General features: G+C 44.0%; 2 protein-coding genes across 2 annotated transcripts in view; one reads left to right on the plus strand and one right to left on the minus strand.

The window, feature by feature from the left end:
- Positions 1 to 19,553, minus strand: part of LOC146374154 (uncharacterized) — a 198,969-nt gene that overhangs the window by 36,779 nt on the left and 142,637 nt on the right. The window lies entirely within an intron of this gene.
- On the plus strand, positions 1,636 to 17,698 carry LOC146374155 (uncharacterized). The gene is given in 5 exon segments (XM_084950693.1): positions 1,636 to 1,751; positions 3,157 to 3,259; positions 4,355 to 10,829; positions 10,832 to 12,427; positions 12,509 to 17,698. Coding segments are annotated over 2 exon segments (1,788 nt in total). The 5' UTR covers positions 1,636 to 1,751; positions 3,157 to 3,259; positions 4,355 to 9,245; the 3' UTR covers positions 11,036 to 12,427; positions 12,509 to 17,698.

Here is a 19,553-nt window from a genome sequence, read left to right on the forward strand (position 1 = left end):
TCAGAAGGAGGAAGTGTGAGCTGCAGCCTGTCAGCATCAATGGTGAGTGCGTGGAAAGGGTCTCCAGTTTCAAGTTTCTGGGTGTGCACATAGACACAGACCTCCAATGGAGCTCTAACATCTCTGCGGTTTTAAAGAAGGCCCAACAGCGTCTCCACTTTCTGAGAATCCTCAGAAAAATGGACCTGAAGAAGGAGCTGCTGACCGTCTTCTACCGCTGCTCCATTGAAAGTGTGCTGACATATTGCATTGGTGTGTGGTTCTCCAGCTGCACCAAAGCACACAGAAAGGCACTCCAGAGGGTCATCAATATGGCCCAAAAAATCATTGGACATCCTCTTCCCTCCCTGAAGGACCTGTACAGCACTCGCTGTCTCAAGAGGGCACGCAGCATCCTACGGGACTGCACACACCCAGGACACGGGGTGTTTAAGCTGCTGCCGTCTGGCAGGAGGTTCAGGCTGCTGAGGTCCCGAACAAATAGACTCAAGGACAGCTTTTACAACAGGGTGATAGCCCTGATCAATGCAAACAGCTGACCTGACTGGCTACCTACCTGGACTTTTTTTGGGGGGGGGAGGTAACAACGGTAAAAACAGTAACAATAATAATATTTATATTTATAACAAAATGCAATCCGAACACAAAAACAAAACAATGTGACCACACGTAAAACTGTTTGACAAATTCCATAAAACATTCACGCTCCGGTGGATGCATCAGAAAGCAACTTGGAATTAGTATCTTGGCCAAGGATATGTGGCATACAAACTGGAGCAGCCAGGGATCAAACCACAAAGCTTCTGATCAGAAGGTGACTTGTGCTAAATCTTGAGCAACAACAACCACACTGGGATGAGCCAGTTTAGACATCCAAGATAAAATGTCACATTGGTTAATTACAGAGTTAGGGATTGTTACATGGAAGACAAAAGAAATGTTCCTATCTCGTGTGTTTCTTATTCAGAGATTTCATGGCTTCATGGTGCAGATGAATGACTTTTTGCACCAACCAGGCCGAGTTTATCTGCAAAGCAACACAAGTTATTGTGAGGTTCATCAATCAACCAGTAAAAGATCTAACCTTATTCAGTGGGACCAAGTATCTATCTATACTTCTCCTATGAAAAACCTTCTAAAGCTCTCTATAATTTTACCTCCAAAGTTCATCAGCAAACAGTTTGAATGCCTGTAATTATCAGGCTGTACTCAAACCCATTAATTAAACCTGAAAACTGTGCTGTGACTCCAAACCCAAGTACCCTCCTGGGAAATTATGGCTAATGTCACACTTTGATCTGATGATAGAGAAGTGTGTCAGTGTAACCTTTATTAAATCAGGCAAAACAACATGTATGCTGTGGCGGCCTGCAGAAAGCAAAACCTCTTAAATAAATGGAGCTAATGGTAAGCTGAAGACATCTGATGTTTATGTTCATGAATAAAACACACTGACACATTTTGTCTTATTTTTTATTGTTTATTAAAATACTTTCAAATCTCTAGTTTTAGCTCACAAAGAGTGAGACTCAATTAGCTTTTTTCTTTCATGAGAAATAGTTTAAGACATAAAAAAGGAATGATGACATTTAGGATATTAACCATCTAGTCCAGCAGGTGGCGGTAATGCACCTTAAAGCTTTAACCGCCAAAGAAAAACCCAAAAGAAGAAGAAGAAGCCGCAGAGTTCCCGCTTGATTGCGTTTGTGTTTTAGTTTATTGTTCTGGCTCATCTAAAGAGAAGCACTAAGGTAACTTTGATCTGAGTTCAGTCAATCTTGAGTTTAGCTCCTGAGTGAAGTTTTCTGTTGCTCTCCTCGGTCTCTGTGAAAGAAAAAGCCTCTACATCAAGTCAAGCTGCTATAAACTAAATTACAAGAAAATATCAACAAATGCTAATGAAACACAGAGAAGAAAACAGTGTTATTATTAGACGAAAGCTTTAAAATGAGCTTAGTGTAATCAGAGATTCTAATATTTTTTTGGTTTCTTACTAAGTGCTAGTTAGCATCTCTGGGGCACCTGCACAGTTTTTGAATGCAGCTAGCTAACCAAGCTAGCTAGCGCCACCCTTCATCCATTTAAGGTAACTTAAATTCCAAAAATTCCAACATGTTGGCTTAAAAGTGCTATAATAAAATACATTTATGAGAAATATAAAAAGAAATGTATTTCAGGCTAAAACACAGCTGCCTTTGTCTTATCAGCGCAAAGTTGTGTCGGCCCACAGGGCATGTGATTGTAAAAACTGGCCTCACTCTGAGAGGCCTGTTGTTAGAATCATTTCAAAGATTATTTGATATATACTGATCAGTATTCAGCGAGTGAGTCTGCTTAACTGTTAGCAAAATAATAATGATAGGCCAGAGATACCAGAGATGCATTTTTAAAACAAATACAGCCTCGAACCCTAAGAGGGGATCTGTGCTCTAATTTTATCACATTTAAAAGTACTGCTGATTTTTTTAAGCTCCATAATTTTTTGGAGGGTGAGATAATTTTCATGTTTGCAAACAAATCTGAAATGGAGGAACAAAGATAGATAGAATAGAATACAATAGAATAGTCTTTTATTGTCATTGTACATATTCAGCTAAATTGTGGGTGCTCCATACCAACTGTGCTTGGAAAACATAAATAGTAAGACAGCTAGAATAAATGACAGAGAAGAGGAGTAAATACAAAGAGGAGGAAGGCACACATTAGAGGACAGGTTTCAGAATGCTTGAAAGTAGTGCAGTGGACTTGATCCATGTATAGAATCCAAGTGTGGGTGGACTGAGTGATGAGGGTTATTCAGATCATGGCTCAGATTTCTACACCCACTCAGACAGGATAATCTTGTACGGCACACCTGATCATTTCTCATGACACACGTATGTGCCCCACGGCACACGTATGTGCCACGGCACAGTAAACACTGTAGTAGTTTTTGCAGCTCCATTGATTGTTTTGTGTTTGTTTTTGGCCAGGGCATTCTTTAAACAGGAATTGCTCTCCTGGTACTGGTGTGCCATACTGCTAAATTTGGTATCGGTGCTCAAACCAAGTTGCCCACCCAGGGAAGCTAAATATTTGTTCTTTGTGTTCTCAAATGAACATATGAGACACTTCAGTGCAGTGTGGAGTCTAACAAAGATCTGTTTTGTGTCCCAGCTGATCAGCAGGAGGAGAAGAGTCTGACGGAGCAGCAGAGGAACAACAGCTACTTGGACTCAGCTCAGCCACTGCAGAGAAAACAATGAGCTCAACACAGAAGGTGGCAGATACTAGTGTTAAGAAATACTCCATTAAAAGCTGAAGTACCGATATATGTTTTATGCTAAACTAACTGAACCTTGTGCTATATTAATGCAATGTAATAATAATGTAATAATACAATGCAGTAAACAGTAAACTTGCCTGCTTATCCTGCACTAACCTGCAGAGGATTTTTACGGCAGTCTTTAAATCACACTGTGAGACAAAATGCACACAAAGAGTTGTGTGTTTGCTGATGTTTGTTGAGCTGATAGAAACGCTGCATTTGAAATTACCTGCCACATAAAAAATATTACTCCATTCTTTCTTTGTTGTCTTTGTATTGCTAGATGTTGAAATACAGCGACTGCACCTTATCAGCACCTGCAGTCGTTCAGGTTCTGTGCCAGAAAACATAAACACTGGCCCAATTTAACCCCTGACTAAAGCACACAGTTTTGCCTCTTTCATCTCTTATGATTAGTACATGATCATGATTGGATTTCACGTGTTACTGTTTAGGCTCAAATCGATTTGATCTTTGATACCTGCAGTGATGAAATAACTCCCCTCAAATGCCTTAAACCAGAAGTAACAAGCCTGTTTTGAAAATGTAAGGAGTAGAAAATACAGATTTTTTCTTTTTTTTTTTAATGTAGAGAGTAAAAGTAAAAAAAACGTCAGGTTACAATCAGACTCTGACATCATCCTTCACTGAACCAAGCTAGTAACTGTTACATTTCATTCATTATCATTGAATAAATTAGAAAATTGTAGAAATATATAATAAGAATCAGCAACAGGAAATATAAAAAAAGTACAGACCTGGTAAACATTTATTACTATTCTGAGTGTGTTAGCATTAATATTTGTGTACAAGCAGGAGGGATGGGCATGGTTTTAGAGTGTTTACAGTCATTAATTATCTTTAACACCAGGTTGGATGTAATGTGTTACTACTACCAGTAGGTGGGGATAAGAGACCTTTAAGGTGTTTGGTGCCACACTCCACCTTCAGGTTTAAAACTAGTGTTAATGGAGGGAGTTTGAAGCTTCATTTTGTTTAATGACTGCATTTCACTCACTGCCTCTGTTTGCATCTCTTTCACTGCAGGACCAACATGGACCGAGAAGTCAGCACTCTCAGGAGGCCGACAAACCTCACAGAAGAAAGAGAGAGAAAAAATACACCTGTGATGAGTGTGGGAATGGTTTTACTTCGAAGTCTAAACTAAAACAACATCAGCTCATCCACACTGGAGAGAGACCGTTCAGCTGTGACTTGTGTGGAAAGTCGTTTTCCTGGAAGAAAGCCCTAAAAACACACCAAGTCGTCCACAGTGGAGTTAAAGCGTACAGCTGTGATCAGTGTGGTAAAGCTTTTACTCAAAGTAGCAGCTTACAGAGACATCTAGTTTCCCACTCTGGAATTAAGGCATACAGCTGTGACATCTGTGGAAAAACCTTCAGCCGGCTATGGAGCCGAAATATACACCTTGTTAATAGGAAAATTGTACTTAGTAGTCAGTATAATCTTTTAATGATATAAGTTTGCATATGGTAGAATGCTGCATGTAATCATTTGTGTGTAGAAGTATATAGTTGGTGGCATATTGAAAGAATGTCTCATCCTAGGAGGTCTGTAACATTCCAGGGTGTTCTGGCGTTCACCCCCACATCCTAGGAGCATGAGAGAGGTCGTACCTTGTCTCATTGTTTTACGGTAGGATTAACGTAGCTATGTCAGTTTTAGTTTAAGTGCTTTTTTACATATAGATGAACTGTTGGATTTTCCAGACCAGCAGGTTAAGGGAAGCCGTTTATGGGGCCACACTCTGACCCCACACACGCACACACACCTCCACATTCCAATGTAAGGAACAAACGCTCACTGAAGTATAAATAAAGACCGGGGCAGTTTCTCAGTGCGAGCCTCAGTGCTGGAGGCTGCCCTTGCTAGCAAGAAGTTCTGTGTGTTTCTCTTCTCTGAGTCTTTACTGAAGAAGTGTTTTAGAGTATATTTCTTAACATTATTTGGTCCTTCGTAGCCGGAGCAGAAAATATCAGAACTGTTATCTGTGACTCTGTTCCAGGATCCAGCACTGATTCCTGACGCCGTGGGGAGCCAGCACCGAAACCTGTACACAGCCCTCTTGGACGAGGAGAGAGCCCCAGGACGTTAAATTCGGGTCTGGGCCGGTGTTTTTAATCTGGTCCACGGCGGTGGGATTCAGTCCGATGATCTGAATCACCAGTGAGACGTCGGAGAGTGAGAAACACTATTTTGGTATATAAAACGGCCGCAAAGGTTTAAAGAAACGTGATAAATTAGGTTGGGTTCGCCGAAAGGAGCTGAATTAGACTTAAGTTTTAGAGGTAGCTGAAATTACTTCGTGACAAATTAAAATACGTTTAGGCAAATGAAAACACGTTGAGACAGAGAAATTAAAATAGGTTGGGTTCGCCGAAAGGAGCTGAATTAGACTTGGGTTTTAGAGGTAGCCGAAATTACTTCGTGACAAATTAGCGCGCGAATGTCTATGTGTGTGTATGTGTCTGGAAGTAAGTTGGTTTTACAGCACAATACGCTGCTGAACTACTTCCATTTTTGTTTTCTTTGCTGAGGCTCACGTACTGGTGACAAAGGAGAACGGTTGAGTTTCATCTCATAAAACTGATACCGCTTCACCGTTAGGGTGAAGTTGAAGGCCGTATCAGTAAACCACTCTAAAGTCAAGCGTGCCAGCGACGGCCCAGCAAAATCTTTGAAAATGGGGGATAAACAAGCAAAATTAACACCTGATGAGAAATGTTTAGAAAAACAGCAAGCCGGAGCAGGACTAATCCAAAAGAAAGGGAGAGGAATGCATAGTGGAAGAGCAAGAGGTAGAGGCAGAGCTACACACACACCAAACAGTGGCTTTAGTACTACATGCTGGAGGTGTGGAAAAGAGGGACATTTTGTACGTGACTGTAAGAAACAAAGAAGACAGTAACTCAGAATAGGATAGCAGCTCAGGTGAAGAGAGCAGTTCAGACTAGGAAGAACGTAATAATCCCTCACCCAGTGAAAATTAGAGATCACAGTAGTTTAAAGGGTAGTTGTCAAACAGCTAACAGATCATCTGCAGAGGAATGGTTTATTTGAAGAGTTTCAGTCAGGTTTCAGAGCTCATCACAGCACAGAAACAGCTTTAGTGAAGGTTACAAATGATCTTCTTATGGCCTCTGACAGTGGACTCATCTCTGTGCTTGTCCTGCTAGACCTCAGTGCAGCGTTCGATACTGTCGACCATAATATCCTATTAGAGCGATTAGAACATGCTGTAGGTATTACAGGTACTGTGCTGCAGTGGTTTGTATCATATCTATCTAATAGACTCCAATTTGTGCATGTAAATGGAGAGTCCTCTTCACACACTGAGGTTAATTATGGAGTTCCACAGGGTTCAGTGCTAGGACCAATTCTGTTTACATTATACATGCTTCCCTTAGGCAGCATCATTAGAAGACATAGCATACATTTTCACTGCTATGCAGATGACACCCAGCTCTATCTGTCCATGAAGCCAGATAACACACACCAATTAGTTAAACTGCAGGAATGTCTTAAAGACATAAAGACCTGGATGGCCGCTAACTTTCTGCTTCTTAATTCAGATAAAACTGAGGTTATTGTACTCGGCCCTGAAAATCTTAGAAATATGGTATCTAACCAGATTCATACTCTGGATGGCATTACCTTGGCCTCCAGTAACGCTGTGAGGAACCTTGGAGTCATTTTTGACCAGGACATGTCCTTCAACGCACATATTAAACAAATATGTAAGACTGCTTTCTTCCATTTGCGCAACATCTCTAAAATTAGAAATATCCTGTCTCAGAGTGACGCTGAAAAACTAGTTCATGCATTTATTACTTCCAGGCTGGACTACTGTAATTCATTATTATCAGGATGTCCAAAAAACTCACTGAAAAGCCTTCAGCTAATCCAAAATGCTGCAGCAAGAGTACTGACAGGGACTAGAAGGAGAGAGCATATTTCTCCTGTTTTGGCTTCCCTTCATTGGCTTCCTGTTAAGTCCAGAATTGAATTCAAAATCCTGCTCCTCACATACGAGGTCTTAAATAATCAGGCCCCATCTTATCTTAATGACCTTGTAGTACCATATCACCCTATTAGAGCACTTCGCTCTCGCTCTGCAGGCCTACTTGTTGTTCCTAGAGTATTTAAAAGTAGAATGGGAGGCAGAGCCTTCAGTTTTCAGGCCCCTCTTCTGTGGAACCAGCTTCCAGTTTGGATTCGGGAGACAGAAACTATCTCTACTTTTAAGATTAGGCTTAAAACTTTCCTTTTTGCTAAAGCATATAGTTAGGGCTGGACCAGGTGACCCTGAATCCTCCCTTAGTTATGCTGCAATAGACGTAGGCTGCCGGGGGATTCCCATGATACACTGAGTTTTTCCTTTCCAGTCACCTTTCTCACTCACTATGTATTAATAGACCTCTCTGCATTGAATCATATCTGTTATTAACCTCTGTCTCTCTTCCACAGCATGTCTTTTATCCTGTCTTCCTTCTCTCACCCCAACCGGTCGCAGCAGATGGCCGCCCCTCCCTGAGCCTGGTTCTGCCGGAGGTTTCTTCCTGTTAAAAGGGAGTTTTTCCTTCCCACTGTCGCCAAAGTGCTTGCTCATAGGGGGTCATATGATTGTTGGGTTTTTCTCTGTATCTATGAAGCGCCTTGAGGCGACTTTTGTTGTGATTTGGCGCTATATAAATAAAATTGAATTGAATTGAATTGAATTGAATTAAAGTAGTTCAAAAAGGGTTGGAAACAGACCCGACTGAATAGATATAAATACAAGAGGAATAAAGTAAAATAAACAAAAGGCTAAATTACAACTTAACTTTAATGTATTCAAACTAATAATAGCAAGGATAACAACCTATAAACTGGTATTAATAATGAAACATAGTTGGGATGAAGATCATGCCCAGAATAGAATGAATGAAAGCAGATAATTCACACAAACACATATTAAATGAAATAGAGGGATGCATAAAGTATATTAAGGTTGTGTCATTGTTCAGCCAAGGAAAGTGTGTGAAAAGGAAAATGTCTCCAGCTTGAGAAAGAGTGAAACTGCAGATCACCCACAGCCCTTGGTGGATACAAAGTAAAATATAAATAACATATTGTAATATACCATTGCTGTTATATAAAAAAATAATAGCATTAATGATGAAATAATATTAATATGAAGAGGCACCTCAGTCAGTTATGATGTGAGGTGGATAATTGTTGAAAGTAACCTGCATTAAGCTTAGGGTTGCTCAAATTAAGTACATATTGAGATGGAGTGAAATAGGTAAATATTTTAACTAATTACGTGTATAGAGGCACTTGACCTGTCTGAAAAACTGTCATCCTAATATGAGCCATTGTTGAGATATAGAGCACACCTGTGAAAACAACTAATATGCTGAACCCGGTATGAAACAGCTGAAAACTACATGATGGAGAAGCTGAATTGAATATGAAACCACTGTGAGGTTGCGTTGTGGTCTCTTCTGAGCTGATGAGCAAGCTACACATTATCAGATCGAGAGCTGCCTGAGAACTCTTCAAAGAGAGGGAAACAGAACTATGATAACTATGATAACTGGAGTGTGCAGAGTTTCCGTGAGCAGTTTTCCTGCATCTTGACTCATGTGTGTAGAGTGTTCATAGCATCAGCATCATGTTTTTGTTTATTTGTTTTGTTGGTTTGAAAAATAGTTAAATAAACTTGTGATCATATTTATGGATCACCATGGCACATGCCACTGGCCAAATGATTTATTTACGCAGATGAACAAGTGAGTGTGAATGTGTCTGACGTCACAGTGTTTTTGTGCACTGTGTAAAAGTAATTGCCTCTGATTGTGAGAGTGGTGATTCACTGTTCGCACACAGAGCACCGCGCCTGGGTCCTCCTTCCCTACACCCCCCACGGTCTGCCATGGCAAACCGTGACAGAATGATCCCGCCAAGCATGGACCCAGCGGTCTCTGAGGAGAGGCTCAGGAGGGAGGTGATGGACAAGGTTTACCGCCTATGCGAGTTGTGGTGGGAGAAGCCCGCGGAAGGTTTGCGTCACGCCGTGGAGAGGCGGCTGCAGGAGACGCTTGTTAAATTCCCCTGGCTGATGGACTCCCTTAATCCAGTTGTCCTGGACTTCCTGCTTTCCACCCTCCACCTCCACTCTCCTCCTCAGGCTGCTCACCGGCCCGGACAGCTGGTGGTTTCACAGCCTGAGACGCCGGCCCCGACGTCTACACGGAAACGACGTTCGCGCCGCCGGCGTTCCTCACCGCAGCCTGATCCACGGACATCTCAAGAGCCGGCTGTGGTGAGTAGTACGGACAATTTTCCATTTCCCTCACCATCTGTGTTTGTGTCTGCAGTGGACAAGCCGACAGCGCAGGTAACATCACCTCGGTCAGAGGTCTCCACACCACTCGCTGCTTCACCATCTGCAGCTGTAGCACCGCCGTCGTCTCATCTGCCTGCAGCCACCATTCTGCCATCTTTTTCACCGGCTGCTATGTCGCCACCCGGACCTCCCCAGCCCGAGCCGGAGCCCAGCAAGCCGGAGGAGCTCGCGCTGCCCGAGCAGGAGCCCGGCGAGCCGGAGGAGCTCGCGCCAGCCGAGGAGCAGGAGCCCGGCGAGCCGGAGCAGCTCAGCGAGCCGGAGCAGCTCAGCGAGCGGGAGCCGGAGGAGCTCGCGCCGCCGGCCGAGGAGCAGCTCAGCGAGCCGGAGCAGGTGGAGCCAGCGCCGCTGCCGGAGGAGCTCAGCGAGCCGGAGCAGGTGGAGCCAGCGCCGCTGCCGGAGGAGCTCAGCGAGCCGGAGCAGGTGGAGCCAGCGCCGCTGCCGGAGGAGCTCAGCGAGCCGGAGCAGGAGCAGCTCAGCAAGCCACCAGCTGAGGAGCCAGCGCCGCTGCTGGAGGACCTCAACGAGCCGGAGCGACCGGCGTTGCCAGCAGAGGAGCTCGGCGAGCGGGAGGAGCCTGCGCCGCCTGCCGAGGAGCAGCTCAGCGAGCAGGAGCCGGAGGAGCTCAGCGAGCCGGTGGAGCCAGCGCCGCTGCCGGAGGAGCCGGTGGAGCCAGCGCCGCTGCCGGAGGAGCTCGGCGAGCCGGAGGAGCTCGGCGAGCCGGAGCTGGAGATCGGCGAGCAGGAGGAGCTCAGCGAGCCGGAGGAGCCCGCGCCGCAGCCGGGGGAGCTCGGCGAGCCAGAGCTGGAGATCGGCGAGCGGGAGGAGCTCAGTGAGCCTGTGGAGCCCGCGCTGCCACCGGAGGAGCTCGGCGATCTGGAGGGACTTGCTCAGCCAGAACTGGAGGTCAGCGAGTCAGAGGGACCTCCACGTCTAGCGCGCCCTCCACGCCGCCCACGTCTAGCGCGTCCACGTCAGCGACCGGCGCTTCATAGGCCATGTGCCACTCCTCGCTGTTGCTCACAGGAGCAGCATCATTGCCGTCGGACCCGGGGCAAGCCGCCGGAGGGGCAGCGCCGCCGCCACCGGACCCGGGGCAGGCCACCGGAACCGTTTTGCCGCTACTGCCGGACCTGTGGCAGGCCGCCGGAGGTACAGCGCCGCCACCTCTGGACGCGTGGCAAGCCACCGGAGCTGCAGCTCCGCCGCCACTGGATCAGTGGCAGGCCCCCAGACCCGTTTTGCTGCTGCTGCCGGACCCATGGCCGCCCGCCGGAGCTGCAACGCTGCCCCCACTGGACTCGAGGTCGGCCGCCTGAAGCGTCCTACTGCCGTCACGGGACCCGAGGTAGGCCTCCTGAACTCTTGTGTTGTAATGATGGGCCGCCTGAGACTGTTTTGTGGCGTTTTTCTTTTTTGCTCCGCTGCGGGATGCGCGGTCGGACTTTGGGTCTGTGACCTTGGGGGGGGGGTTGTTCTTTTGTGGTTTTTGCTTGTTTCGGTTCTGTTCTGGTCACCAGCTATTTAAAAAAAAAAAAAAAAGAGTGAAAAAGAGACAAAATTTACATTGTAGATGAAAAATAATAATAGGAAAAAGGTTTTCTGTTGATCAGCCAAGAACAACTACAATCTCATTTTCTGCTTTTAAGGAAGGACTGTTCACAAAAACAGAGAGAGAGAGAGATGTGTGTTGATTAAGCAGTGATGATAATAATGAAAATGTCTTAGTTTGTCACTTTCAGGTGAAAAGCAGACCTGAATCAATTTTCCACATGCAGCGGTCGGAAGAAAGTTATAGTTTAACATCATTGGAAACATGCAGGCCAAGTTTCTGGCTAACTTATTTACAGCACCATGTGTCCCTCAACCTCACAAGCGAGCTCTCACTCCTCCCTGAAGACAAGGAATGCAGCTCCAAAGAGCAATAACATGGCAGATAAAGAGACAGCAGCAAAGTCCTGAGCAAAGAGACCCAGCAAGCAGCAGCAGTGTGGACAAACAGCATCAGAGAAGAAGAGCAAACCCATCATCCTGCCTGATTGGATGAATGGCACTGTGTTTCCAACAAGCTGCAACTTCACTGTGCATGTGACAAGAACATTTGAGGAGAACTGAGGAGACTGTTGGAGTTTGACATTTGCCACCTTTGGAGTAAAATGGCAAGAAGAGACAGTGAAAGACAGGACAAAGCTGAAGGAGAACTGCCGGCTGTTGGACTGTTGAAGTGGGAGAGGACAACAGAGTGAGAGGAGTGGTGAGAACACATAGGAATTTTGTTATTTAATGTGGGAAATCAAAATTTGGGTTAGCAAACCAGGGGAAAACAAAACTGACTGCTTAAGTGGAAAATTGAGAAGGAGTCTGAAACACTGCGAAAAGAAACATACAAAATCACACACACAAGCAGAACATGTCAGGGTCCTGGGTCTGGGCGGCCCAGGACCCCTGGGCAGTCATGGACCTGTTATATTATTATGTATTTTTGGTGTTGCTTCCCCTTCTTCTCTATGCTTGTACATATGTGTGTGTGTGGGTGGCTGTGTGTCTGAGCACTCGTTTATAGGCGCCGTCAGGCCTGGTGGGTGTGGCCCTGCTAGGGGACTGGCCACACCCGGAGCCACACACCTGCTGCTGATCAGGCCTCGTCGGGGGAGCTACTTAAGAGAGTCTTGGAGCTCCCACCGACGCGGGATCATTGCCTGAGTCTCCATGTTAGTCATCCAGTTGAACTGAGTTAGTGCATGCCTGCCATTGTTTAGTGTCCTGACAGCTGCCGCTATTGTTTCCCGCAGGAGGAGCGTGGAAGGCCTGAAGAGCAGCGAGCACCGGGAGTGCAGACACGAGAGCAGAGAGCACCAGGAGGACACGACACGGGAGTCTGGGGAGAACACGGGGATTTATTGTTGTTTTGTACCACACTGTAAATAAACGCACTGTTCGCACACAGAGCACCGCGCCTGGGTCCTCCTTCCCTACACCCCCCACGGTCTGCCATGGCAAACCGTGACAGAACATGCATTAACCCTACTAACACTTCCAAACACAAGAGAGCTCATGAAGATTAGACAACATCTTAAGCATGTGAGTCTGTTTACCATCTTGTCCAAGTCACTTAGTGTGATGAGAAGTGATGCAAAGATCAGTGGACTCATAGCACATCAGTTACAAAATGATTAAATAATAGCAGAGAAGTGTGTAGGAAAGGCAGCTTTAAGAACATGCTCTGCTGGATATGCAGCTCCACAGACATGCATTAAACCTGCCTAATAATACAAACACACATGCAATGAAAATTAGCTTGTTATCTCTCATCAGTGTTAAAATAGTGTCGATTTTAACACTGCCGACACTTGTTATCAAATACCGAATTTATCCAATGCAAAAAATTGACTCTCTAGGTTGCAGGACAACAGTTTTAACTTTCGTGGGAAAAAAGATTCTGGTTTGACCAACCAGTGATCAGACAATAAATTTAGTCGTTGATATAGTAAATTGGGAGATGCTTCCTGCTTGATTGATGCAGCACAAGTAATTTACTGTATGAGGGAAATTCTATTTTTGTGATAAGATTTTGAACATGCATTTCTGTTGTCCTGTCATCTTAGTGGGTTAATAGCTGATATGCAAATTAGTTGATTGTTCTTAGATTAAGGAAAGGTGACTGAATTCTAGCACGAGTGAATGGGATGTGTTGGAGTTTGTTGTGTGTTGAGTGGAGACTCTAAAACACTGAGTTTCCTGTTTTGATGTGCGAGTGAATCCTGTACCTAGATACACAACTCTGAATACGTCAGAACAAAGGTGTTTTGTGAAGTGCATGACAACATGTCACACGTTTTATGATGACGGGAAAAAAGAAAAACTGGATAAAATAGATCTATGGCCTAAATGAGTGAAAAGCACAGACCTGGGGATTAAACTCATAGCTAATAAGACATATTAGGATTATGTTGTGTGTTGTGCAGCTGATGGTTGGTTTGGAGTGAATCTAGCTGATGATTTTTCTTTTGTTGTGAAGTTGAGCCTGCCAATTAGTATGATGGTATGATAAACCATGCTAATGGTATGATTTACCCTCCTGAGATGAGGAGCTTGTGTCATGACTTAACAAGGCCTTTTTATTTTGATACTTTCACAGTGCACTGAAAGTTTTGTTTGATAATCTCTGTTATTTTTCATTTTATTTTTCATTTTTTGAACAGGCACTGATTTCTGTTTGTCAATTTCTTTTCTTTAAGCAGATCTGCACGTCGGGAATTAAAAGTGCTATACGACATGTCGAGAAAACCGTTACAAGTGAGTTTCTCCACATTAAAATGGGCTCAGGAGAAAGCCACTTATTTGGGACAATTAGAAAATGAGAGTCCCTCCCTAAAAAGGATTCAGCGAGGTAATCCGATCTAAAGTTCCTCTTTTTCTTTTTGAAATGACGTCATTTTGCTGAAAGTGGAAACTAAATGCGACGATGGGTTCCACTATCAGCAAAGAAAGAAAGAATGGATGAATGAATGAATGGAAATAAAAACAAACTGACTGACTGGTAAAAGCTGACAAGACTTGACCACGACTCAAGGTTAACCTCCACCTAGACAGGACAAAAGGGTGGATGAATTTATGTGTTTCCTGTTACAGGAGCAGAAAGATCACAGCAACATTCGAGGTTGCGTGATGGTTTTACCTTTTAAATGCCATTTTCTGTGTCTGTGCATCTACCAGGGGGTGTTATTCACTATCTTGTGTTGCTTACAGAGGTAACTGTGATAAAGTATGCATACGCCTGCGCAGCTCTAACATTTGTATTTTCTTTTCTACAGCACTACATTTCTTCATGTGTTTGATCATGTGATTTATAAGAGGACTAGTTAATGTTTTTCTACTACAGGATTTCTGGGTTTATGTGTGAAGAAAACTGTGTTTACAGGTTATGAGTTGGTGATGCTGTTACACTGTGTTGTTGGGAAAATGTGAAGGTTACTTTGATGATGTGAATAACATTCTTTCCACAGCTATGGATGGCTAATTTTATGGTCTTTTTATGGCACCTCTGGAACCTGTCGACCTGCGCCTGACCACCGATGGTCAATGTGTATTGCTAATGTTTGTTTTCTTTAAGAGTGCATATGGAGGATTCAGCAGAAGCGGACAAGTGACATGAGAAAAACAAATAAGAGATGCAGTGTTTATGGAATAGTTTAATATGGTGCCCATTAGCTGGCCACTTTTGAGCTCATAGTGATTGATGAGTGGAGTGACTTTGCTTAAGAGAAGTCACCGATTACATTAATGTTGACTGAGTACAAGGGATGATCCATGTCTGAGGCAAATTATGGAAATAATTGTAGTTTACTGATTTGAGAAAACCTGCACATGACACTTGTCTTGCTAGTGCTGAATACTTATTACTCTTATGATACAATTGTTTATAGGTGTGAAGTTTGATTTCACTTCCAGATCTTGCTTTCCAGGCCATGATGGTGTGTATGCAGGCTCCTGGCGGAGCCAGTTTTTAAGCAAATTTAATATGCAAAACACACTAACATCTTTTATTGCAGGATTATAGGTCCAGGGTGGTGCTGCTCCAGAGGAGGAGACGCCCTGATGTTGCCTGGGATGTGATCTAGCTAACCTTTTTCTTTAAGACAGGAATCTGGTTTTGATGAGTTGACTCATGGGAGTGTCCATGTGTCAAGAGGAGGGATCCAGGATTAACATGAAACAATGAATTAACATTAAATTTTGTTTTATATGATTTTTGCAGCGATTTGTGTGATTAACAGTTCATTCAACGGGTATTAAACCTATGCAAGTGGTGCATCCATGTTTAGATGAGGCTTTGATGGCCTATAAGTGAAGTTCACTGAACAAAAGAATGTGGTTTGATGATTGTTGACATGCTCTCCAAATAGAAGTTTTTCCTCCTAGCAAGGAAATACAGGTGCAGCAGTAATCTCCTGAGAAATCTTCAGAGGCCCAGTGAGAAGCGAGAACCATTCCAGGCATAGCTGACAGCCCAGGCAGTGGTTGAGGTCAGAGGTCGAGCTGGTTGGGGCCCATCGTGAGATCAGACTTTGGAGCCACAGCAAGGACCATGAAACTGTGTTGGAATGAGAGCTGTGCCAAGGGGGCTTTCCAGAGGCCAACAGAGGAGATTGTGGACGACGGACGGGCACCTGAAGGATGAGGGGAGCGTGCCAAGCTCCATCGACAGCGCAGAGGGAGTCTAAGGATGTCATCATGATTCTGTGAAAGCACAGGAACTAGAAGCTATGGTGGTGATGACAGCAGTTTCCTATGAACATCACCTAATGCTGTGTCACTATACTGTGCATATGCTGGCACACTGAAGACTGCTGGGATCATAACAGCAGTAAGATAACTGGACCCAGCACCCTTTCCACAGAGGGGTTTTTCTGCAGAGGATGGACAGTAGAAGAGTCATAAGTATTCCTACCGCAGGATGAAGGCCTGAAGTGAGGTGATGGGGGTTGATAGAGGCCAATTCAAGTGCTTCTGACCACTTCAACTGCCTGCAAAATAGCGGAGAGACCCTCCTGGATACATCAGAGCCACTGCAAAAAGGTTGAGGTCCCAGGAAACCCCGGCACCCCCAAGACAGCACATTAGGGAAATCTCACACTTGGTTGTTTCAGTGGTGAGGGGGGAGTGCTGATTGAGCCCCCGTAGGGTAAGCTCGCACTTCAACCTCCAGCCTCTGATCAACTCTAGGGCAACCAAGTGCGAGGCGTGACGGACCTGTGTGCAACCAGGACCCTCTTGGTTACCTTGACTACGACGCTCACCCTTGCAGGACCCCAGCTGATGCCAACAACAGCTGAACCAGGAGGCAGGCAGAAAAGATGGACACATGACAACTCTCACCTAAGAGACATGACACAAGACCACATCCATCCGTGGATGAACAATGCCTGGTACCGTTATATTCACGACAGAACAAAAGCAGAATCGGCAAATACAGACTATTATGTCTGTTCCCATCTACCCAGCACGTCAACATACCCCACACTATATGTGTTCCTGGACCAACTCCCAGGGAAGAACTACTTTATGATATTAGCAGAGAGAGAGGGATTTTGCGTCCTTTTCAACAACACATGCTGCACTTACATACTGGACGATGTACACTCATTAAACATGACTGACGCCCTGAATGCTTTGAGACAGATCCAGCAGGCCCAAAATCAGGACTATGTAAGTGATACAAGTGACTGGTTTTCTTGGCTTCACACTGGCTCCTGGTTACAGGTGCTAAAAGGACTACTCATCGGAGTTGAAATATTTTTACTTTTATTTTGTGTCTTTGTAATATGTATACTGCCATGTCTAAAACTCATGATTAACCGCATAATATTTTCCGCTGTTGCTGCATACATAGCCATGACAAGTGATGATGATAATGACCCCGACCTGTTGAAACATGAAGACTTTGTGTGATTAATGATGATGTGACAGAAAATGTACAACAAGGTGTTACATACTAATATCTCATTTAAATTTTTACTGACAACAGGAGGGAATGTTAATAGGAAAATTGTACTTAGTAGTCAGTATAATCTTTTAATGATATAAGTTTGCATATGGTAGAGTACTGCATGTAATCATTTGTGTTTAGAAGTATATAGTTGGTGACATATTGAAAGAATGTCTCATCCTAGGGGGCCTGTAACATTCTAAGGTGTTCTGGCTTCACCCCCACATCCTAGGAGCATGAGAAGAGGTCGTACCTTGTCTTATTGTTTTACGGTAGGATTAACGTAGCTATATCTGTTTTAGTCTAAGTGCTTTTTGGTTTGATGAACTGCTGGACTTCGAGACCAGCAGGTTTAGGGAAGTCTTTATGGGGTCACACTCTGACCCCACACACACACACACACACACACAAGCACCCACTGAAGTATAAATAAAGACCGGGGCAGTTTCTCAGCGCGAGTCTCAGTGCTGGAGGCTGCCCTTGCTAGCAAGAAGTTCTGTGTGTTTCTCTTCTCTGAGTCTCTACCGAAGAAGTGTTTTAGAGTATATTTCTTAACAGTCGTAATGCTGGTTCATTCAGTCTTTGAGAGTGCAGTACCTGAAACACACACAGACAAAGTTCATTTAAAGACAAGAACTATGAGCCAAGGCCGACATAAATGTGTTTTATCTACTTAAATGTAACAAAGTGTTTAGAAAGTTAGCACATACATGTAATTTTTCATTTCTTTATGTATCCATCTATAGAACGCTGCATGTTATATTCTAAATCTGCCTGTTCTCTGTCAGAAACCTGCCTGCAGAAAATGAACCTAAAGTATGTAATGTGTAATGTCATCACTTTAGAGATGGAGAAAGCATAAAGTGACAATTATGAATCACTTAATATGATAAGATTCTGCAGGTCATTAATCAATGTATAAAATTAAAATAAAATGTATTTTTAGTGACACAAGATACAAATATGGAAGTAAGATGTATAATTAGAATTATTTATAATAATATGAATAAATCATTGCAATTTCTTTAACCATAAAGAATAACTAAATCCTTCAGGACAATGTCACTGAACTCACTATGTTATCCACCTAACAGCCTCCACATGTTCTCACTGTAATTTCCCCTCATGAATGAATTTATGCTGCACTAATGTGAATGTTTGCAGGGAAATCAAACGCATTTCACACGCAGTACTCGAGCTGACTTACCTTGCACAATGCATTGCGGCGTGACGTCAACTCCAAAGCACTATACGCTGACGATCAACGACGATCCACAGTTGTTGTAATTCAGTGAAAGTTGTGTGGTGGATGTCAAACATGTAGCCTACTGGTGCACTGCTTTAACCTACACCAAACACTTTTAAAATCCTCGGTTTAAAGTTAGAATGTCAAGCGACCCCCCCACTGTGTTCTTACCGGGTTTTCCATGATGGCCGGAAAGCTATGCTAATGTAAATGTTTATGTAGCTTCACTGATTCACCTGCAGATACAATTCAATTTCAATTCAATTCAATTTTATTTATATAGCGCCAAATCACAACAAAAGTCGCCTCAAGGCGCTTCATAGATACAGAGAAAAACCCAACAATCATATGACCCCCTATGAGCAAGCACTTTGGCGACAGTGGGAAGGAAAAACTCCCTTTTAACAGGAAGAAACCTCCGGCAGAACCAGGCTCAGGGAGGGGCGGCCATCTGCTGCGACCGGTTGGGGTGAGAGAAGGAAGACAGGATAAAAGACATGCTGTGGAAGAGAGACAGAGGTTAATAACAGATATGATTCAATGCAGAGAGGTCTATTAATACATAGTGAGTGAGAAAGGTGACTGGAAAGGAAAAACTCAATGCATCTTGGTAATCCCCCGGCAGCCTACGTCTATTGCAGCATAACTAAGGGAGGATTCAGGGTCACCTGGTCCAGCCCTAACTATATGCTTTAGCAAAAAGGAAAGTTTTAAGCCTAATCTTAAAAGTAGAGATAGTTTCTGTCTCCCGAATCCAAACTGGAAGCTGGTTCCACAGAAGAGGGGCCTGAAAACTGAAGGCTCTGCCTCCCATTCTACTTTTAAATACTCTAGGAACAACAAGTAGGCCTGCAGAGCGAGAGCGAAGTGCTCTAATAGGGTGATATGGTACTACAAGGTCATTAAGATAAGATGGGGCCTGATTATTTAAGACCTTGTATGTGAGGAGCAGGATTTTGAATTCAATTCTGGATTTAACAGGAAGCCAATGAAGGGAAGCCAAAACAGGAGAAATATGCTCTCTCCTTCTAGTCCCTGTCAGTACTCTTGCTGCAGCATTTTGGATTAGCTGAAGGCTTTTCAGTGAGTTTTTTGGACATCC

The sequence above is a fragment of the Perissodus microlepis genome, chromosome 14 (genome assembly GCF_051167445.1).
Source record: "Perissodus microlepis isolate ML-2025 ecotype Zambia chromosome 14, ASM5116744v1, whole genome shotgun sequence".
NCBI lineage: Eukaryota > Metazoa > Chordata > Actinopteri > Cichliformes > Cichlidae > Perissodus > Perissodus microlepis.